This window comes from Pantherophis guttatus, chromosome 8 (genome assembly GCF_059756535.1).
Source record: "Pantherophis guttatus breed Tessera chromosome 8, ASM5975653v1, whole genome shotgun sequence".
Taxonomy (NCBI): Eukaryota; Metazoa; Chordata; class Lepidosauria; order Squamata; family Colubridae; genus Pantherophis; species Pantherophis guttatus.
In genome coordinates, this window is record NC_142070.1 from 30,417,565 (window position 1) to 30,439,429 (window position 21,865).

General features: G+C 35.7%; 1 protein-coding gene across 1 annotated transcript in view; it reads right to left on the reverse strand.

Moving 5' to 3' along the window:
* Positions 1-21,865, reverse strand: part of HHIP (hedgehog interacting protein) — an 81,787-nt gene that overhangs the window by 42,221 nt on the left and 17,701 nt on the right. Inside the window, exons 3-4 of the mRNA XM_034442743.3 lie at positions 12,009-12,165; positions 9,257-9,458 (exon numbers count right to left, since the gene is read on the reverse strand). Of these exons, the coding sequence (XP_034298634.2) occupies positions 9,257-9,458; positions 12,009-12,165 (359 nt within the window). The remainder of the gene's footprint in view (positions 1-9,256; positions 9,459-12,008; positions 12,166-21,865) is intronic.

Consider the following 21,865-nt stretch of genomic DNA (forward strand, 5'->3'; position numbering starts at 1 on the left):
GTAACAGAGTTGGAAGGGACCTTGGAGGTCATCTAGTCCAACCCCTTGCTAACACAGGAGACCTATACTAGGGATTCGAACCACTGAACTGCTGACCTTTCTGATAGACAAGCTCAGTGTCTTAGCCACTGAGCCACCTAGCCAGAGTTTCCCCATCCTGTAAATGTTTGTTTTCTTACCTAGATGCATGATGTTACATTTCCCCATGTTAAATTTCATTTTATATGTTTCTGTCCACTTTCCTCTCAAGTATTAACAGTATGTTCTGAATAGCTGCAGCTTCCAAGCTAATTCCAATGAAATCTCTATACAATCATATATAAGATGGTGTGAACTTTCAAATTATATCATTAGCTTTGATCAGTCCAGAAATTTTGCAGCCTTCAACTATATGCAGACAGAAAGTGCTGCACAATTGTCTGTAACTTGAAAATATTACTTAATATTTACTTAATACTTAATATTTACTCCATATTACTTAAGAATGCATTCAGTTCTGTTGTGGTTTCTGATCATCAGAGCCAGTGAGGATAGTTGATGGGCAAATAAGATGGAAATAATATGATAACCATCTGGAAATTTGGTTTGGCATAAAAAAATTGGCTACATAAAATATAATCAACATTTATATAAGACCAAATGAAATTAAACTGGTGCAATGCTGAACGTTCTAATAGAGTGTTTTTACTTCAAACACCAGTCCTTCTGTCCCTTTTTCCAGACTATGAAAAAGTCCTTAAATATGTTTTTCTGTTGGGCCTAATTTAGTGTATTTTCACAGCAACTTGTTAACAGTCTTTTATGCTTTGTATAATCTCTTGGGTGGTTCGCATTTGAAGTTTAAAACTTGTTTACACACACTTTAGAAAACAGCTTAAGTTTATGGTAAAACAGCTGCTAAAAACTGAAGTTACAGTAATTGCTTCTCTGAATGCCTATTGCAGATCCGTTTTAGAAGTAGACAGACTTCCAGGGTTTCAGAGATGGGTATGAAGATGACAGGGTTTAAATTTGGGAGGTTTTCTATGAATAGATGTACTTTGTCACAAGAAGACAGATAGTGTACTGAATACAAGATTATTAATTTTCTCTATGGCAAGTTATTGTTAATAAAATTGACTATCAGCTGTCAATATGGCTCAGTCTCATGGTTCCCTAATCATAATACAAACATGCCCTGGTAACAAGATTTTGATGCCACGTCTTCATGGTTGCATTCATTTCATGTCAGCTGAAAGGGGTTAAAGTTGTCTTCAGCTATTTCAGTTTTAAAATAATGCTTTCCTTTGTCTGCTGACACAATCTTTGTGATGAACACAATATACTTAATATGGTTGATAATGGTCAATAATTGATATCAGCCACATCCTACTGGCTATACTTTCAGGGCTATATTGGTGTAGATTGCAGCAGAAAGAGATACTTGGCTTCCATAAATATTTCTTATGTAGAGAAGTTTAGCATGTTTTAAAATGGCACTGCCAGTTTTCAAATAAGAATTTAGTGCTGTTTTTAAAGGCTGAAGGGAAGCTCAGAAAAATAGCCAGGTTATGTCAACTGTGTGTTGCCAATTCTGTCATCAATGAGCACATTACAGGTTTTCTGCTGCTTCTATTGATAAAGTTTTCCACGGCTGCAATTCTTACTGAAGTTGTTACTTTGGTGAAGTGGCAGCACCATTTTGCCTATTACTCTGCCAACTTGCCTATTTCACAGGCTTCTTCCAGGAGATGCTGGCCATGGAAACTGACTGCCAGCAATGCCATTCTCTTGTAGCACTTGTTGAGGATGGAGCTCACTTGTTATCAATTACTCTTTCGTACATGAGCTCACAATATGACAGCACACAATTTCCATGACCTTGAGCTGTCAACCACACTACCTTTAGAGTAAGACTCTTAGAGGAGCCCTAGATCCCAGTTTGCATTTCTTTTCATACAATTGCCCCTTCATTATGGAAAGCAAGATTGTATTCATTAGATTTATAAGTTGCCTCTCCTCCAAATATAGGTCGATTCAAATCTACTTAGCTCTAGTAATATGGCAACATAATATATGCTCAGACTATGCACTGGGACTAATTCTAAAGTTCTTTACAGTCTGTGAAAAATCTACCTCACCGAAATTGCTGATTTAGCTAAAGCCAATGGGTAAGGGTTGTTTTAAATTTGTCTGAATAGGGATGCACTACAGCTTTTCCTAATCTGTGGCCATGATAGTTAAGAATTCTGGAAACTCCTAACCTAACAATATCAGATTTGGGGAACGTAATTAGCCTGCCATATGGAGTAAAACATTTTTTTTGAAGACAGATTTTTAATATCTTAAAAATATTTTTTTAAACTATTTTTTAAACTCTCTTTGCTTCCAGATTTGTCATGATTATCTATATGCAAACTTTTGGTCGTATAGTGGCTTTTGCATTCTTTGCACAAATAAAACAACAGGGAAATATTCTAGCTGCACTGCATTTTGGTCAGAAGTTGCAAATTTGGGCCAAAGTTATTTGTTTTGGAAAGCTATTGTGGGTCTTAGCTGAAACTCCGCCAATTGAAAATATGCCAGAATGCACATCATGTTCATGAAGGAGAAAGATTTCCCTATGATTATATCAAGTATGAACAGCCATACAAGGAAAAGCAAACACATCTGTGCTAAGCACTATGATGGCTAGCACGTTATAAATACCTTAAGAAAGTAAATTCAGAGACCTGATCTTCCTAGATTAGATAAACCTCTGCAATGTCATAACAGACCTCCCTGGTGTTAGAACTACAAAATGTCTGTATTAATTTAATCACTGAAAGTTTGTGTTTGGTTTGAAGAATAGAAAAAGTCTGCTGTTTCTGACTTTATCAACTTTCTATTATTTATCCTGTCAAGTTAAGCAATCCGCATAAACATTAGAAGCAGAAACACCATTCGCTTCATCATAACCTTCCATTAGAGCTGTGCTACCAGGCTCTAATAGAATAAAAAACAAGAAGCCAGGCTATTCTGTTAGCTATGTGGGACAGAAATTTTGGACTCTTCAAGGGGAGGTATTTCCATTCCTCCTACCTGTTCTAAAAAGAAATTAAAAAAAAAAATGACTGCAGAGTTACAGCCTGAAGTACTCCAAAACATTTTGCTTCCTGAGTCAGAGTTGATAGCCATCCTTCAAATCATGTTCCAAAGCTGATAGGACAGGCTGCTGAATAGTCAGAGAAGTGAAAAAGCAAACCATACAGCAGACAAAGTACTGTTTTCTTCATACCTCACTGCCCCAATGTGCCTTAAGATCTGCTGCTTGAGATATTACCTCCTTCTACCAAATGAAGGATGATGTTGGCATCTGCATTTTATATCACTAGAAATGTCTGAATTTATTGGTTTGTTTTCTCATACCGTTTCCCCTAAAATAAGACATCCCCTGATAATAAGCCCAAGCAGGCTTTTGAGCGCATGTGCTAAAATAAGCCCCCCCTGAAAATAAGTCCTCCCAGAAAATAAGCCTTCCCCGAAAATACTTAAACGCATGAGCAGCCGGTCCCTGCCATTTCCTCTGGTTAGGGTGAAGGAGACAGAGCTGGAAATCAGGTAAGACGGCAAGAGGAGCCCCGTCTTGCTCCACGTGCCCCAAAGTAATAAGACATTCCTGAAAATAAGACCAAGCACTTATTTTGGGGTTCAAAAAAATATAAGACAGGGTCTTATTTTCAGGAAAACACGGTACATTTTTCTATTTTTTCCCTATTTTTTTCATTGTAAGCCTGAAGGTAAACTAAACCAAAAAGTAACAAGAATAAAGCAATAGAGAAAAAAACCTATACTATTTCTGTGAAAACTATATGGATTCTCATCTTATCATCAGAAGTTGTACTTCACTATGATGAGCCTATATCTTTATGTTTGTCTATTCATCTTCTTGTGTATCCATAGCAGCTGCTGACCCATATCCCATCTAAATGATGACTAGTGGAAATAACCCCACATACTGTTAGCCACATCCAGCTTTTTCCAGGATTCATACAAGCAAAGAATCACACAAATAGGATACTAAGTACCACAATACACTCTTTACTACCGTGTTTTCCCGAATATAAGACCCTGTCTTATATTTTTTTGAACCCTGAAATAAGCACTTGGCCATGCGCTCAAAAGCCCGATTTGGCTTATTATCAGGGGATGTCTTATTTTTGGGGAAATAGAGTACTCTTTACCATCTTGACAAGAAAAATGGAAAATTCTGTCTCTCCTTTTCTACGGAAGTCTTTTAATTGTTCTAAAGTGAAAGAAATTAGCATAGGGTTAATAAGTAGGATGAGCACGTCCAGATTTAAAAGGGCCAAAGACATATTAAAATAAAAATATGTTTGAAAAATACTGATTTACTGTAATTTCACTGTTTACTTAAGAATAAAACTAGTTGAAGTCAATAATTCATACTCCCTAGTAAGTGTTCTTAAAATTGCCATGATGATTATATAAATAAAAACAATAAAAGTATCATATGAAATAAAGCTACATATTTCTACTTTCTATAGTATATGTTCAAAATGAAGAAAGAAAAGATTATAGTAAAAGAGACCATAAGGTATTTTAGATATCTTATAGCAATTTGTGTCTACTAGTATTGTGCAGGATCTCCAGTGGGTTGGATGAGAGTCACATTTTTTAAAGAGGAAGTTGTTAAATACATTGAGGAAATGCTGTGGTTAAGACTCATAATCCCAATATTTTGGATTTAAATTGTTGGTGGTTACTCCTGCTAGTGGATGCCATGATATGGCTATTAGATTTGTCTTCTGTCCTCTTTCCCACTTTCTTACTCTTTCTTTAATTATACATATTTTAAATGACATGTCATTTACCTGGTTTTTCTGACTAAAAAATTCCTCTGCCTACAACAAATTACATATCATAAGAAGATATTCTGAACAGTTCTTAAATAGCTGAATGTCAAAATTGAGTTGTACATATAACAAAACAGAAACATAGATTATCTAACACTGTGTGTGGGATGCAGCTCTAATTCATACAGTGCACAGAAAAGAAACTGGCAGTCTTGATCATACTACACACATCTCCATAATAACAGGTTATAAAGCATACAATTTCAAGAACACCCACAATGAAAACTACACTTTCCAAACAGAGACTTGTTTTGGACTAAGCTCAGTTCATTGGCACCAGGGGATTCTCCTTGAGGAAACACAGGACATTAAACCTACACATGTGCATGTAAAATGATAAAGAATTATCATCATTCTTCCTGGACATTCTTCTAGTCTAAGACACTGGGCCCAAAATCAACATTCTATAATCTTTAGCATAAACATACTGCCCACATGTCATCAAAGTGTTCTACATACAGTAGCATTCATTAGAGTGATCTTGTTCAGATTTATAGATGTCTATAAATCTCAAGATGTATTATTGACAGCTAAAAGTATTATGTCTTTAGCTTATTCAAATCTAGTTTATGAACTTTATGACATGTACTTTTTATATGTCTTTTTATATTTTACATCTGTTGTTTTTACATTTGCTGGTTTTTTTACGCGATTCTTGTGCAGCCCATTGTAGCTGTTGGTTAGATAGGTGAATATATAAATTTATTAATAAATAAATAAATAAAATAAATAAATAAAAACTTATTTCTGATCTTTAAGAAAATGGGTGATTAAAATATTCAGTTATTTTCTAAAAGTTGATAAGAAAGGAACAATGCAATATATATATGTCATACTGATAACTGAACTCAGAGAATAGACATAACTTGATAGATGTTACATCTTATTTTGCATATGCACGTTCTTTCAGCAATCATAGTATTTTTGAACAGAATATGAATTTTATCAAATTTAAGGGATGAAATGCTCAACAAGTAAGTAGCTTAAAGTATACCTGCAATTCTATTTTTTTGTAATTGCTATTTGAATTATAGTTTAGATGAGACTATTTATGAATCTTAAAAACATTAGAATCTAGGCTATATTTTGCATTGTTCTCTGAATAGATCAGTTTTGGATTATGTGTATAGTATGGAAATGCAGTAAACTCTGCGTTAGTGAAAAGAAAACTACTGACACAATAGTTTGTCCTGTCTGGGATTCGATTTTTCCATAATTTTTTTTAATGCATACCATGTAAGTTACAAATATTCACCAGTGCTTAAGCCTGTTGTCTCAAGATCCTAGACAATCAATTAGAGAAGATGGCAATGCATCCCTTTATTTTAAAATATAAAAGAGTCACAAATTCCTACATTGTTAAAAATGAATAATTCAAGTATTTCAAGGGGCGCCTTTAAAATAATAAACTAAAATACTTATAACATTGTGAAGTTTCATATTTTTAACTGCCGTTGGTTCCATAAACAATTTTAATTACTTTTAGAATTTATAGGAAATGTGACTTTAGAAAGTCACTTGTGTATTCAATGTCTTCTGTTTCAATAAGGTGAATCACACTTAGCATTGTACTAAATGATAGCTATGGAGTTGTTCTTAGGAAGTTTTGATTATCTTCGAATGATCTGATACCAAAATCTTAAGAGAGAAGCAGAGATATGACACAAATTAACCATGGTCTCTGCATACATGATCTTCCATTCAAGAAGCATGTAGGAAGTTTCTATTGGAGATAATAAGTAGCTATGTTATTACATTATTGAAAGCCATCACTGGAAAGGAGAAAGGGCTTTCATTATGACCTAGAAAGGAAGAAAGGATTGACTTTCTATTCATTTTTTATTGCATATTTCCATTTCAGGCATGATAATTGTTTTTTTTTGGGATCCATTCATAAATACTTAGTGCATGACCATGTGACAAATACATAGATAGTTGAAGGGCAGATGCACCTTTTAAACTTGTAATAGAATGTGCACACATGAGAGGACCTAACAATGATACCTGAGAGAAGCCCATTATATGGGATGTTTGAGAGATTACATAGCTAGTATCTTGTCTAATTATTACTATATTCATTTAGGCAGCAATAAAAATGAGAGAGAGTTGTATATATGAAATGTGAATAAATGAAAATAAAAATAATATTTACATTTCCTTTATAAAATATATTTATTGAAGTGCAGTATTGGCATTTTAATAAACATATTTTATTGACATGATCTGGAAAAGTACATATACCCAATGTATAGGTATATGTAATTTAGAAGGACAATGAGAAAAAACTTTCATATACATATACATATACATATACATATACATATACATATACATATACATATACACACACACACACACACACACACACACACACACACACACACACACACACACATATATATATATATATATATATATATATACATATATATATATATATATAATCTTTGCTTTTATCAATAAATTACAATAAATAAATTGTGGCAAACTATTCAGATTACACAAGGAGTTATACAGAAATATTGTACTGGCTTGTTAAAAAAGGTAGAAGTCACTTTGTGTAACTGACTTCACTGTGGCATTCAGTTGTAGAAAGAAACAAAGAAGCAGATGTAGTTCAAGATTTAGGGAAACTTTCTATTAAAATTTAAGCCATTGTGACATGTAAAAACAATTCATAGCTTGGAGGGGTGCATAAGGTGGCTGAGGTCAAGGAGTCTAGCCCATATATTCTTAACAGTCTCTCTCCAGTATCACTCACTTCCCTGACATATGTTTTCCCTTTCATGGAGGTTCTCTCATTCTCCTTGGATGATTTATGCTTTCATTATGTTTCTATATGATTTATGATTAAAATGCTATTATCATTTTTAAATGGTTGATTTCAATACAATATCATAGCTTCCTCCAACCATGTGGGAGAAAGTTATGATTATTTCCCCATAATTTCTAAGTAGCATGGCTTGTCAGTAGCAATACTACCTGGAAATTAGGAGAGTTGTAATCCAATGCATCTGGAGGATAATTTATTGGGTCATGTGACAATATAATTTTTATACAATCACTTTGTCAGTTTCCATGGCATGTGTTTTCTTCAGTATCTGACTATTCAAACTTCCTAAGGAGGAAAGGTTAACTAGTCTTACAGCAAATTGTTTTCACACATCTTATCAACTTCTATATTCTTTCATAATTACTTTTAGCAAAGCAGCCTACAATGAAATGACATATCAGGTTTAATCACAAAAACCTAATGATGATCATTCAAAACAACCCCATTCATAAAACATAAAACTTATTTTAAAAAGTCAGGAAATCAAGTTTAAGGAACATACAGTTTATAATATACTAAAATGCCAGCTCTTGACTCAGATTAATAAAGAGGAATATAAATAAGATCAGACTGCAGTTACTAATTTGAATATAGATTTTTATCTAAATTTTAATCTCAATATTTAAACGTCATGCTATTGTAAATAGATCTAGAGTTTAAACCACTAATATATGTGATAGTACTTTCAGGTAAATACCTTTTTGATGCAATCATGTAAAATAATCCTAGAATTAGAAAATATACTATTGCTTTATGATAATCCTAACATAGCACATGCCTTTTCATGAATTTTCTTTAGTCACTAAACTATTCAGTTGTTAATACATTTACTAAAGTATAACAGCTTCATTTAGCTATTCTGTTTTCAGTTAATATCATTTAATAAAAACCATTCCATTTATTTTAATGAAAGTTTCCAATTTCATAGGTTTAACTTAATTTTGCAAACAAAATAGTTTTTCAAAAGGAATATGTTGTGACACATACAATCAAAATGAAGGAGGAAAATGACTTTTTCAATAAGTAAATTATAGTGGAGAATTTGATTTTAATATAAGCAAAAGACTTATCCTTTTAAATAGCTGATGCAGTGAGAGCTCCCCCTTCTGTATATAACAGCATTTGATAACAAACAGGGTGAATCTATATCATAGAAATAATTTCTAAAGAGCTGCCATTTTAATTGAGATGGACAATTATTTAATTCTAAACTGCATAACTATATACAACTATTTATAGCTGTATGCTCAAAGAAAATTGAATACTTTACTTGGAAAGTTTGCACAGTAACTGTTGACTGATTGAGTAGCTGAGTTCAAAACGTGGTTGGATGTTAATCATGATTAATGCACATTAGACTGAAGCCTTTTATCTTTCTACTAACTTAAGTCATTTTAAAATACTTCTGTTTTATTATTTACTTTCTAAAGTTAAAATTAAGCAAATTTGGAAATAGTACAAAATGTAACGCAAAATGTAACACTTAAAAGAAAGGAAGTCCCCAATGGTAAATAAAAGGAATTCCAACCTTTATTCCACTTTGAACAACTTTGTGTATGTCCAGAAATGGTTCTTTGACTATATCTCCTTCGGGTGTTAATATTTTCACGTATCCTTCCTTTTCAAGGATGAAAAGACGGTGTGATCCATCCCCAGAATGTACTGCTCCAACAGGTTGTCTGAAACCACTTACAACTTCATGGAGGCAAAAGCAATTGTGTTTATGTTTCCTAAAAGAAACAAATAAGAACATTATTTTAATTTTCATCTTTAATAGCAAAAAATACAAAATGTGATATATTGCTGGCATTTATTTAGCATGATATATTTCAATTTGAAGATAAAGTAACTTTCACTTTTAAAAAATGGCTTTTTAAACTGATGATTGGCCATTCTTTTATAAGCTAGGTTTTTTGTTAACTGTCTATAACAGGAGTCCCCAATCCCTAGGCTGCGGTCCACTACTGGCCCTTGGCTCATTCAGAACCGGGCTGTGTGAGTGGTGGGTGCTCACAAATGAAACTTCCACTCACACAGAACCTTCACCTCTGCCCACTCCTCAACTGGGCCACCAAGCCAGAAAAGTTGGGAGACCGCTGGTGTACAATATTCATTGATGTTTTATCCATGGGAATTTACACCGAGACATGGAAATAATATCATCTGATTGGATTCAGGAAGTAGACCTTCTCTGTCATGGTGCCTGCTCCTGGAACATCATCAACCCAAAGAATCGTACAGCCCGTACTGTGACTATATTAAAAAGGTCTTTAAAACTTGGGTTTTCCCCAACAATTGAGTTGGAGTGAGATGCAAGCCTTTTGCATGCTTGGACATATTCATCTGAATATGTTTTTTTATTTTCTAGACATGCATTGTTATTTTCTTTGTTATATTGTTTCTTGCTCTGTCATATGTTTCCCAGAATTTTGATGATGTTGGGTGGCCTTATAAATTTGACAAATTAATAATAAATATTAATTGTTTGGAGATTAACTAGTTACTTTCAGAGCCTGTTTTTTCCACATAAAGAAACAATGAACAAGACTACAGAAGAGGAGGTAGAAAGAGAGAGCACTTAACATAGATAAAAAGGGGACATAATATTGAGAGTTTGGAGAAAAATTAGGTGGACCTGGAGATAATGACTTGAGAAAGTGGCAATATGACTCTACCACGAGAATATACTATCTGCTTAAAAAAAGTGTCTTTGCTTCCATTGACTTTTGTTTGTGTATTTACTTCCTAAACTTTCTGTCCAGAAATTTTCTGATAGTACAGAAGTTAGAAACACATTACTATAAATTAGGAAAAAATGAACATATTTATTCTGCATAAAAAGAGTTTGTTCCTATGATAATTTTACTTAAAGAATAAATATGGTTTCCTGTCTGCTCTTCTCTTCTGGAACTAGATGCACTCCAGCAAAAGTCACTCAGAAAGGTTGGGATGAATAGTGTGGAATGTTAATTCCCTATTCTCCATATGTCTCATCCCACATTGTTCAAGAATATTTGCTAACCCTCCAAAAAGAAATGAGCAATAGTTTGCATAAGTACTCTAACTGATTTTAGAATCCAAATTAGTTATTTGGATTATCATATAGTTTATTTGAAATTCATGTTAAGGGACATGAAAAGATGTGCAATGATTAGAAAAATGTTACAAAATATAAAAAACTTTACAGAAATATTTAAAAAAAACAGATTGTGGCAAAAACTACTAATTTATTTACTTGTTTCTATGCATTCCTAATTTTCTTTAAGGGCTTTGGTCGGTACATACACAGAAATCCTTCCGTCATAAAGAATAATCCTGATAAATTAGACTAACTACATATGATCACTGATCCAAGTAGGTGTCCATGATTCTAATCCATCACCTTACTCACTATATCACACTAGCTCTCTTTCTCGACTGACATTTATTTACACGGAAACCTTGTTTATTACATAGGAAGTGGTTAAGGTGTTGGAAACAATCATCACAGACGTTCATGGGGTGACTTTGCCCAGTGGTCTCAACCCAACCTATCTCCTAGGGTTGTTATAGGATCTTTCTTATGTCACTAACCATCACTTTATACAGTTTATAAGAAGTGCAAGATCCAAATTAAAATTCACACAGGTCTTCTGACCTAGGCTCCCTTAAAAAGCAGGAATTGGTCCTGGCAAAACCTCTTTTTTTAAAATTTGAATTGAATGAAATTACTTTCATTCACAGTCAGACATTTTAACTGCACCACTGTTGGATATTTTGTAACCTCATTCTCATGATAAGCATAAACTCTCATTGCTAAAAACAATGCTTGAATTTCTCATTAATTTCCAATGATTATCAAACATTTAAGAAACATCTTTTTTTAATTGCACTACATTTAAATGCTATAATTCCATTTTTAATAATAAATGATTGTACTGCCTTTTGGAATTTGTGAAATCAGGAAGATTATAAATTATGTAAATAAAATATGGAAATTAAAAATATAAAAATATTGAGTAAAAAGAATAAGTAGGAAAGCAAGAGCTATATTAACGTGTAACTTTGATAAGATTTCAGATAAGACATCTGCAATATATTTGATCTAACAATTTTATGACTGATTAGTAAAGTATGCATTACGCAAGAATTCAGTACTTTAAAGACCAGTTTCTTAGCCAAAGCTGGAATAATCAACATCTGGATGACATAGCTAGGGACCATAAGCAGAAACTGACTCAACACATTATCAAGCTATAATGTCAGGCTTTGTGAATTAAAAAATATTTATCTTTAGAAACCTGCTTAAATCTTCTCCTTTGCCATATTCTTCTATTTGATCCAAATAGTTAGAAGATGGTCCTCGAACTTGTTTTCTTGGAAAATCTGGAAAGCAGAAACCATCATCTTTTCTTGCATAGTAGAAACAAAAGTCATCAGCAGTAATTTGGAGCAAACCTTTGAAAAGGAAAGAGGAAATGCTTAGCAACTTAGTTTGTGTTATTTTCTATTTAGACTTTTCTACAAAGGAATGCATTGAAACATTTTACTAGATACCATTCTGGTTCACACATACTGCTGAACCATAATGTTAACCAAATCAGTATGATAAGTTAATATGATATGAAAATCCATACATTATGTGTGGCAGAATGGAACCCTACTTGCACAAGTTAAAAGGAATTGTAATTTAGCATTATGTGTGAAGTCTTTGGTGCTCTCTGAGCTTAGTTGTTTTCTTGAAGACATTGCAGAAAACAACCAAGCTTAGAGATAACCAAGGACTCCACAGTTCAACCCTGAGTTACATATATTCTCTTCAATAGGTATATTATGTATGAATTAGGCCACTGATTAATTTAGAGAAGGTTATTTCTTAAAATACAAATGTTCTTCCCAAGAATGTACATAGGCAAACTCTTTATATTATAGAAGAAAAACAATATAGGCAAATAAGACCAAGAAAAGGTTTATTAGCATTTGAATCTCTGCAGCAGAATTTATATATATATATAAAAGAAGTCTTGAGAAATAGCAATTATCAAAAAGTTCCTGTCTGACAAGTACCATTAATATCAGAATCCATGGACCAGAAGCTTTAAACAATATTGAATATATACATCATATTTATAACTGCTACATTAACTAATACAGATTTCTGTTCATTTTTGTATCCTACAATTGTTTCATAAAGGAATTTTTCATGAATATTTTTCATCAATATACAGGTAGTCTTCATTTTATGAGTGTTTGTTTAACAATGATTTAAAATTACAGTAATCTCAGAATTATAACCCATCATTGAAGTTACAACCATCATCATCATTCATTCATTCATTCATTCATTCATTCATTCATTCATTCATTCATTCATTTATTTATTTATTTATTTATTTATTTATTTATTTATTTATTTATTTAAGTTATATACTGCCCTTCTCCCAAAGGACTCAGTGCAGTGCAGTGCAGTGGACAGCTGGAATTAAGATACTAAGCCCTGTTTAGGGTGACCCGCTCCCTGCTCCACCAGGAAGCGCGGGAGGACCCCTTGGAGGGTAGAGCCGAGGATTTTGTTCAGTATCTGTATGACAAAATCGCTCAGATTCGGGAAGATCTGGACTCCGACTGGATAGTCTCAGGGGGAGGGACTGGGGCAGGTCTTGAGAATGTTATCTGGGATGAGTTTGATCCTGTGACCCCTGAGGACGTGGACAGGATTCTGGGTAGACTGAACGCGACCACTTGTTTATTGGACCCGTGTCCCTCCTGGTTAGTGCTGGCTTCTCGGGAGGTGACACGAGGCTGGTTCCAGGGGATTATAAATGCTTCGCTGGGTGAGGGTGTCTTTCCTGCCGCCTTGAAAGAGGCGGTGGTGAGGCCTCTCCTCAAGAAGCCTTCCCTGGACCCGGCAATGTTGGTAAATTATCGTCCGGTCTCCAACCTTCGTTTTGTGGCAAAGGTTGTTGAGAGTGTGGTTGCGCAACAGCTTCCCCAGCACCTGGATGAAACGACGTATCTGGATCCGTTCCAGTCGGGCTTCAGGCCCGGGTACAGCACGGAAACGGCATTGGTCGCGTTGGTTGATGATCTCTGGAGGGCTCGGGACAGGGGGTGCTCCTCTGTCCTGGTCCTGTTAGATCTCTCAGCGGCTTTTGATACCATCGACCATGGTATCATGCTGCACCGGTTGGAAGAGTTAGGGGTGGGAGGCACCGTGTTGCGGTGGTTCTCCTCCTTTCTCTCTGACCAGTCGCAGTCCGTGTTGACAGGGGGACAGAGGTCGACCCTGAGGCCCCTCATATGTGGGGTGCCGCAAGGGTCGGTCCTCTCACCTCTCCTGTTCATCCGTGGTTTCGGGGTGGAGTACCATCAGTACACTGATGACACCCAGCTGTACATCTCCACCCCGGATCACCCCAACGATGCCCTTGAAGTGATGTCCCGGTGCCTGGAGGCCGTACGGATCTGGATGGGGAGGAACAGGCTCAGGCTCAACCCATCCAAGACCGAGTGGCTGTGGTTTCCGACGTCCCGATATAGCCAGTTGACGCCATCACTGACTATTGGGGGCGAATCATTGGCCCCCACGGAGAGGGCTCGCAACTTGGGCGTCCTCCTGGATTCACGGCTGTCTTTAGAAGAGCACTTGACGGCCGTGACCGGGAGGATTTTTTATCAGGTCCGCCTGATTCGCCAGTTGCGTCCCTTTCTGGATCGGGACTCGTTACGCACGGTCACTCATGCCCTCGTCACCTCCCGCCTGGACTATTGTAATGCTCTCTACATGGGGCTCCCCTTGAGGAGCACCCGGAGGCTCCAACTGGCGCAGAGTGCAGCCGCGCGGGTGGTAATGGGAGCGACATGGCGCTCCCATGTAACACCTCTCCTGCGCGAGCTGCACTGGCTCCCGGTGGTCTTCCGGGTGCGCTTCAAGGTTTTGGTTACCACCTTTAAAGCGCTCCATGGCTTAGGGCCTGGTTATTTACGGGACCGCCTACTACCACCAATAGCCTCCCACCGGCCAGTACGCTCTCATAGAGAGGGACTCCTCCGGGTGCCGTCAGCCAAACAGTGTCAACTGGCGGCCCCTAGGGGGAGAGCCTTCTCTGTGGGGGCACCTACCATCTGGAATGAGCTCCCCCCGGAGATACGGAGGATCCCGGATCTGCATTCCTTCCGCCGTGCTGTGAAGACCTTTTTATTCCATCAAGCGGGCTTGGCCTGATCTCTTCCCTTTTTAAAATACGTAAATTTTAATCTGTTTTTAAATTATTGGGGTATTTTAATTTGTCTGGGCCAAAAAGTTTAATTTGATTTTATCGGGTTTTTAAATTTTGTGTATTTATGTATTTTATTGTTGGCTGTTCACCGCCCTGAGTCCTTCGGGAGTAGGGCGGTATACAAATCAAATAAAACCTAAACCTAAACATATAATATAAAAAGTTAAAAAGTTAAAAATAACTAAAATAAATTAAATCGATCGGCCTCCCAATTTAAAACCCCACATCTATACAATTTAAAAAACTAACCCATAAGACCTTTTAGGCTAGGCTGGCATGGTGGAATAAAAAAGTCTTCAGGGCCTTACGGAAAGTACGGAGGTCCGGGATCATTCGTATTCCGGGAGGGAGCTCATTCCAGAGGGCGAGTACCCCCACAGAGAAAGCTCTCCCCCTGGGGGCCGCCAGCCAACATTGCTTGACCGACGGCACCCTGAGGAGGCCCTCTCTGTGAGAGCGTGTTGGCCGGTGGGAGGTTATCGGTTGCAGAAGGCAGTCTCGTAAATACCCTGGCCCTAAGCCATGGAGCACTTTAAAGGTGAGAATCAATACCTTGAAGCGCACCCGGAAGACCACTGGGAGCCAGTGCAGCTCGCACAGGAGAGGTGTTACATGGGAGCGCCAAGTCGCTCCCATAATCACCCGTGCGGCCGCATTCTGGACCAGTTGGAGCCTCCGGGTGTTCGTCAAGGGGAGCCCCATGTAGAGAGCGTTACAGTACCACCCTAATGGTCATGTGACTGCAATTTGGGTATCTGGCAACTGGCTTGCCTTCACGATGGTTGGAATGGTGTCAGAAATATGATTTGTGATCTTCCCAGCCAGCTTCTGACAGGCAAAGTCAATTGGGGAAACCAGATTTACTTAACAATTGTGTCTTTCACTTAATGAGCATGTTATTCACTTAACAACTACATGTTTAATGACTACCATGTTTAGTGACTGGAATTCCAGTCTACCTATACACAGAGCCTAGAAATAGCATTCAAATCTTCATGATGCATGAACGCCGAAAATAACTCATAAACCCAAACATCTGTAAAGACTAAGTAACAACATAAATCTTCTCCATCGGGTCTCTTAAGTTATTCTATTGGAAGAATATTTATTTCTTAGGATCTTAGGATCTTTTACAGTAATTCCAGCAGGCCTGGGGCCTGGGGCCATTGATCTCGCTGTTGCAATCTTGTGAGATCCGGCCATGAATGGTGTGCATGGGCTTTTAATGTTTTAAAATGTTTTTACAATGTTTTTAAACAATTTTTCTATGTTCGCATTATTTTTGCTGTAAGCCGCCCAGAGTCCCTCGGGAGTTGGGCGGCATAGAAATGCGATAAATTAAATTAAATTAAATTAAATTAAATTAATTGCAGATCACCTTACTGGTCTTTAACAGGGCATTAAAAACATGGCTGTTTCCCAGTCTTGTGTTAGGGTGATTGGTGTAGCCATTTGTCTATCACTTGTGAGAAGAATCAATTATTTCCTTCAAATGATTATATTTTAAAATTTTACTTTTACTGTTCTATCCTTTTTATATATTAGTCACTCAGTGTCTCTGAAGTTGGATAGCCTTGAAATCTGAAGTATAAATAAAATAAAAAATTACATTTGTCCTATTTCACTGACTCTTCTATAAATTCTAGAATGAGCCTAATGTGAGTATATGTGTTTTTCAGAACACAAAGTAAAAAATTTAGGCATGTAGAGAAAAAGTTGTGGTATAACATGTTGGACATAGATATAGTTCCAACTTTTGTTTAGTTGTTTTTACTTAATTCACAGCATGCATGTCACCCTAAAAATTCTAAAATGTTTCGAAGCAAAAATAGGTACCTTTAATTAAAAAATAAAAGCCTGCCAAATATTTAGATATATTATTTGTTACACATTGTTTTTTATTCTGGATGAATTTAATAATATTATATAAAGATCACGTCATAGATCAATAATAAAACTGATTAGAAATCATGCCAAACTCTCAGATTTAGGAGCAGCAATCAAACATTCTACAGTTCTTATTATTTATACATGTTTTCCAGACAACCATCAACAGAAATATTCATAAAGACGCAGTCCGTGTGGTCCTGAAGAACAACTGACCAGATGGAATGAAGCCATCTATCTTTCCACTTTGCTGAATTTACAACTTTCTTACATCACAATGTATTTAGGTTATCAAAATCAAAAATAAGGACAAAATGGCCTTGAAAATTAAGCTACATTCTGAAAATTCTTTAACTACGTTTATGCTGGAGTTTATTTTTAAACATGTTCCAAAGTTGTAATTGCATTAGTTTTACAAATGTATTCTGAAGACCATCAATTTCCATAAAAATGATTTGGGAACTGATTCTCTGATTTGTAAAAGTAACAAATATATTTTTCATACAAGCATATTATACTTTAGACAATCTGTATGAAAAATTGTTGTGTTTCTGTGAATTATATTGATACAAATTACATACATATTTCTCTAAAATACAGTATGTGATCAAATGATTTATCTTTTGTCCACAGAAAAATAATCAGCCTAAAACTAAATCATTCATGGAGGTCCTCAGTCTTATGCTTTGAATACTCAGTAAAATTTCACAGTATACAACATGTCTATCAATCTATCTAATATATTCAATCAACTCTACATTGCCCAAATGAATGTATGAGGAACTATAATTTTAGATAAATAATGCAATTATTTATTTACCAATAAACAATATTCATGGATAATTCTACATAATGAATTAATGGGAGAATCTGAAATAAAATAAAACAAAAAATGTCTTTGTAAAATAAATAGTGTGAAAGCCACTTAATAATATCAAATAACTACAAATACATAGGCTGAAGGAACATTTGTCTTCCAGCCATATAGCATTTATGACAAAAATACATATGCCTGCAACCCATTTGTCCCTTCCTGGTTTTCTCTGTCTCATTCTGTTATTCCTATTCTTTTTTCCCCTGCCCCTCCTTTTAGAAGAAGGTAAAACTATTCTTGCCGAAGGACTGATCTCATTGATTATGGAAAGCTTTTGAAATTGGGCTTTGTGTCCCATGAATTTGAACAGAAAATGTAAGTTGCCCTTGCACTACATCAAATTTTATTTCTTGAACCCTCAGTTACATTGTTACTGAGTCGTGGTGGCACAGTGGTTAGAATGCAGTATTGCAGGCTAACTCTGCTCACAGCCAGGAGTTAGATCCTGACTGGCTCAAGGTTGATTCAGCCTTTCATCCTTCAAAGGCCAGTAAAATGAGGAGCCAGATTTTTGGGGGAAATATGGTGATTCTATAAACCCTTCAGAGAGTGCTCTAAAGCACTATGGAGGCTATATAGAATGCAGATCAATTGAGAGTTCACCAAGAATTCATTAACAACTTCAACTATCACCAATATATTATAAATACATAGGTTTGGCTTATTCATATGGCTATCCAAATATTTAGAGAGGTGAAACGTGATACTCATGTCATATAAGTTATTCTAATAGTAATGTCAGGAAATGGAATATTTTATTCATTACACTAAAATGCATGCTATCAATTCCACACCATAATAAAAACAAATACATCAGCCGACAAAACTATTCCACTAAGTAGATATTGGAAGTTGGGCACAGCTATTGAAATGAAGCCAAGCAAGATCATGGCTGCTTTAGGTCTTATAAAGGAGACCACCAGGAAATTCCATGGCTGTTAAGTTAGACTAGAAAAAAACAAAACCAAGCCGGTGGCAAATCACTTCTACTCTTTTGCCAAGAATACTGCACAAACATATCTGTCAAGCTCAACTTAAGATGCCTTTATTTTCTGATTAGTATAATTAAATAGTTATACTACACATTTGTGTTAACTTCTCAGAAAGACAGTCAATCTCTCTGTTGAATAAGCCAGCTATTGAAGCTTCTTTCTCAGTAATGAAAATTATGAAAGTTGCTAATTCCATCAAAATGAGTATTCAGCTCTTAGAAAAAAACAACAAGGGCCCTGCTATTTTAATGATGAATATGTATACCGGGCATTAGGGAGTTTCTTATGGATTTGAGATCCTCATCCATAAGATTGTGCTATAAAATAATTGTTAGTTTTGAACAAGCTTACTACAACAAACAGACCTGTCTACACTTCTGTAAATGGCTAAATCTTTAAAACACGATAGAAGTGAAATAAACTGTAACACTATATATGCTTTCTTAGAGCGAAGTTCTACTCTTAAGACAAATATTTTTAAAGTGATTATATTTTACAATCCAGCCATTTTTAGTTCCAGAAATAGTAATCAAATCTCAGAATAGTACTTTGATTAATAAACATATCACTCTACCAAAGAGAACACTTAATTTGATTGGTCATGGGTATGATGATTTGGGGGATTCCGTTTATGGTAGATAATTCTCTTATCCACTCTTAGAATAGATAGAATTGTTATTGAGGTCTTATTGATATGGAAAACCCAATTCTGGTTGATAGTGTAGCATGCAAAGTTCAGTGCTCTGTCCAGTGCTTAAAGCGATATTTTCATCTGGTTCCCTTTCAAGGCAACCTGGGTGGTCACAAAAACCACTTGACATCTTGATGCACTTCAGCAGTTTTACATATACACAAACTCTGTAGGAAAATAAATTTGTCATTTGTCACCACATATGTTGATCTGGGGAGTGAGGCGCTTTCGACTCCAGCTCCTGTGCAGCTCAGATGCCTCTCTCCCCGTTGTTTCAGTATTTTATTCTTTTATTCTGCAAAAGCAAATTTTCCCTAAGAATAATGACTTTTGTATATTGCAATTTAGCAGATCTCTCTCTCTCTCTCTCTCTCTCTCTCTCTCTCTCTCTCTCTCTCTCTCTCTCTCTCTCTCTCTCTCTATATATATATATATATATATATGCTAATTAATATTATACTTATGCAGGGGATTGTTATTATTATTAATAATAACCTCTCTTGGAGGCCTGCAGCATGAGCCAAATATTTAATCTAATCTGTTATCGCTGCTCAACAGGCAGTCTTGGCAACTGTGATGTATTCTGCTTTGCCCTGGAGAATGCAATAAAGAGTAAGGAACAGCTGGTTTGAGAAAGCCTAAGAAATTTCTCTGTAGTTTAGAAAGACAATAATAATATTTTCATATTTTAATGAGTTTAGATACATGCTAAACCACACTAAAGGCATCTTTTTCAAAATGTTTCCTTATGTTAATCAGAGAAGACTACCCCCCAGGTCAAAGTTATGCATCCATGGGACTTCTAAGAAATAAAAGTATAGAGTGTTTCTTAAAAGCGTTTCTTAATTTATTTCTTACTAGACTGCTCCCCTTTTAAACTTTTTTGTTTTTTTTAAAAGGCTGCATTTATTTCATAAATGGTTACTGTTTAGTTTAAAATGTGATAAAACAATACAACAGTCACTATTCATGCTGTGTAGACTATGGTCAGATGTAATAGTAAATCAAAGATAGAATTGTTTGCATAAAATTGAGGAGGATTTCCTGTTTATTGAAAATCATAGTGCTCTGTTGCATGCAGGCTCAATAATAGTATTGTTTCAATTGCAGAGCTTTGGAAATAGGCTGATGTGTATCACAGGATACCCTAGGACCCATACAATCATCACAGTCTTAATTATGGGTTCCTCAATTCCTTCCAAACATTATTAGCAAATTATTAATTTTTGTAGTTTCATCTTCCAGCTTTCAATATCCTAAACAATAGTTCCTAGAATTCTCAGCCAACAGAAAGGGATAGAGTACTCCTAAAACCAGTGGTGGGTTGCCCCACGTTCGGACCGGTTCTATAGAGCCGGTAGTTAAACCGGCAGGAGGCTCTGCCCACTGACCCTGACGTTATCAGAAGCAATCTGCGCATGCGCAGAAGCAAGGCACGCGCAAGAGCAAAGCAAGCGCACATGCGTGATTCCGTTGTGAACCGGTTGTAAAGGTAAGTAGAACCTACCCCGCCTAAAATCCACTGAGGTTGGAAAAATTAACTGTCCTAAATTCCCCTGGATTATGGTCCTGTGTGATCAACATAGATTTGGATGTTTCTGTTTTATAGCGCATGAAGAATCTCATTTACAATGTTGTGGTCTTTTGTATTTATCGAAAGCCTCTGTTTACCTGATGTGTTTAACAATACCATGGAATTTCTCCAAGAACTATAAATCAGTTGAAAGTTTGATTTAGCCTTCTTGCATCACTACCAAATCATCTCTTTTATAGGGATAAACTTCTGAAATAAGTTTACAAGCCATTTAGTATTATGATTCATAATACTAAAAGTTCCAGGTTGTTGCATCCAGGTTCTTGTAACATTATAATTTAATCTTTTGGAATAGACTTTGCTTATTGTTCCTCTGATCAATGTTTGAACTAAACAATCTTTTTCCCCTTCTGTTTCATGTTCACTTCTCTTTTTTTTTCTGCTACCTCAGTTCTTCTATTTCTTCTTTCAAAACATTATCTAAGATCTAAACTTTCTCTTAAGCAATATTTTAATTTCAGTATAAAAAAATCAGTGGTGACACATCATTTCTAAACAAATCTGAAAATGAGTATAAAGGCCAAGTCAAAACCAACCTTAAAATATAAATGCAATACTCAGATTAAAAATTGCTTATATAACAAAATTATGTCGGTTAGAAACTCTCCAAAATGTTTAAGTTAAAAAAATAATAATAATTGAAGGCAGCCATCTGGAATCATCCAGAAGAAATATCATCAGACTGATAACATAACAAATCTTAGTGGTGGACTAATGACCAAGATATTAATTATTTCAGTAGAAATACTGGCCCATAAGAATGTAAGCAGGGAACTTCAAACAGGAAAACATCTACAAAATCCATCCAGAAGTGGCTCCACCCACCCACCCACAAGACCT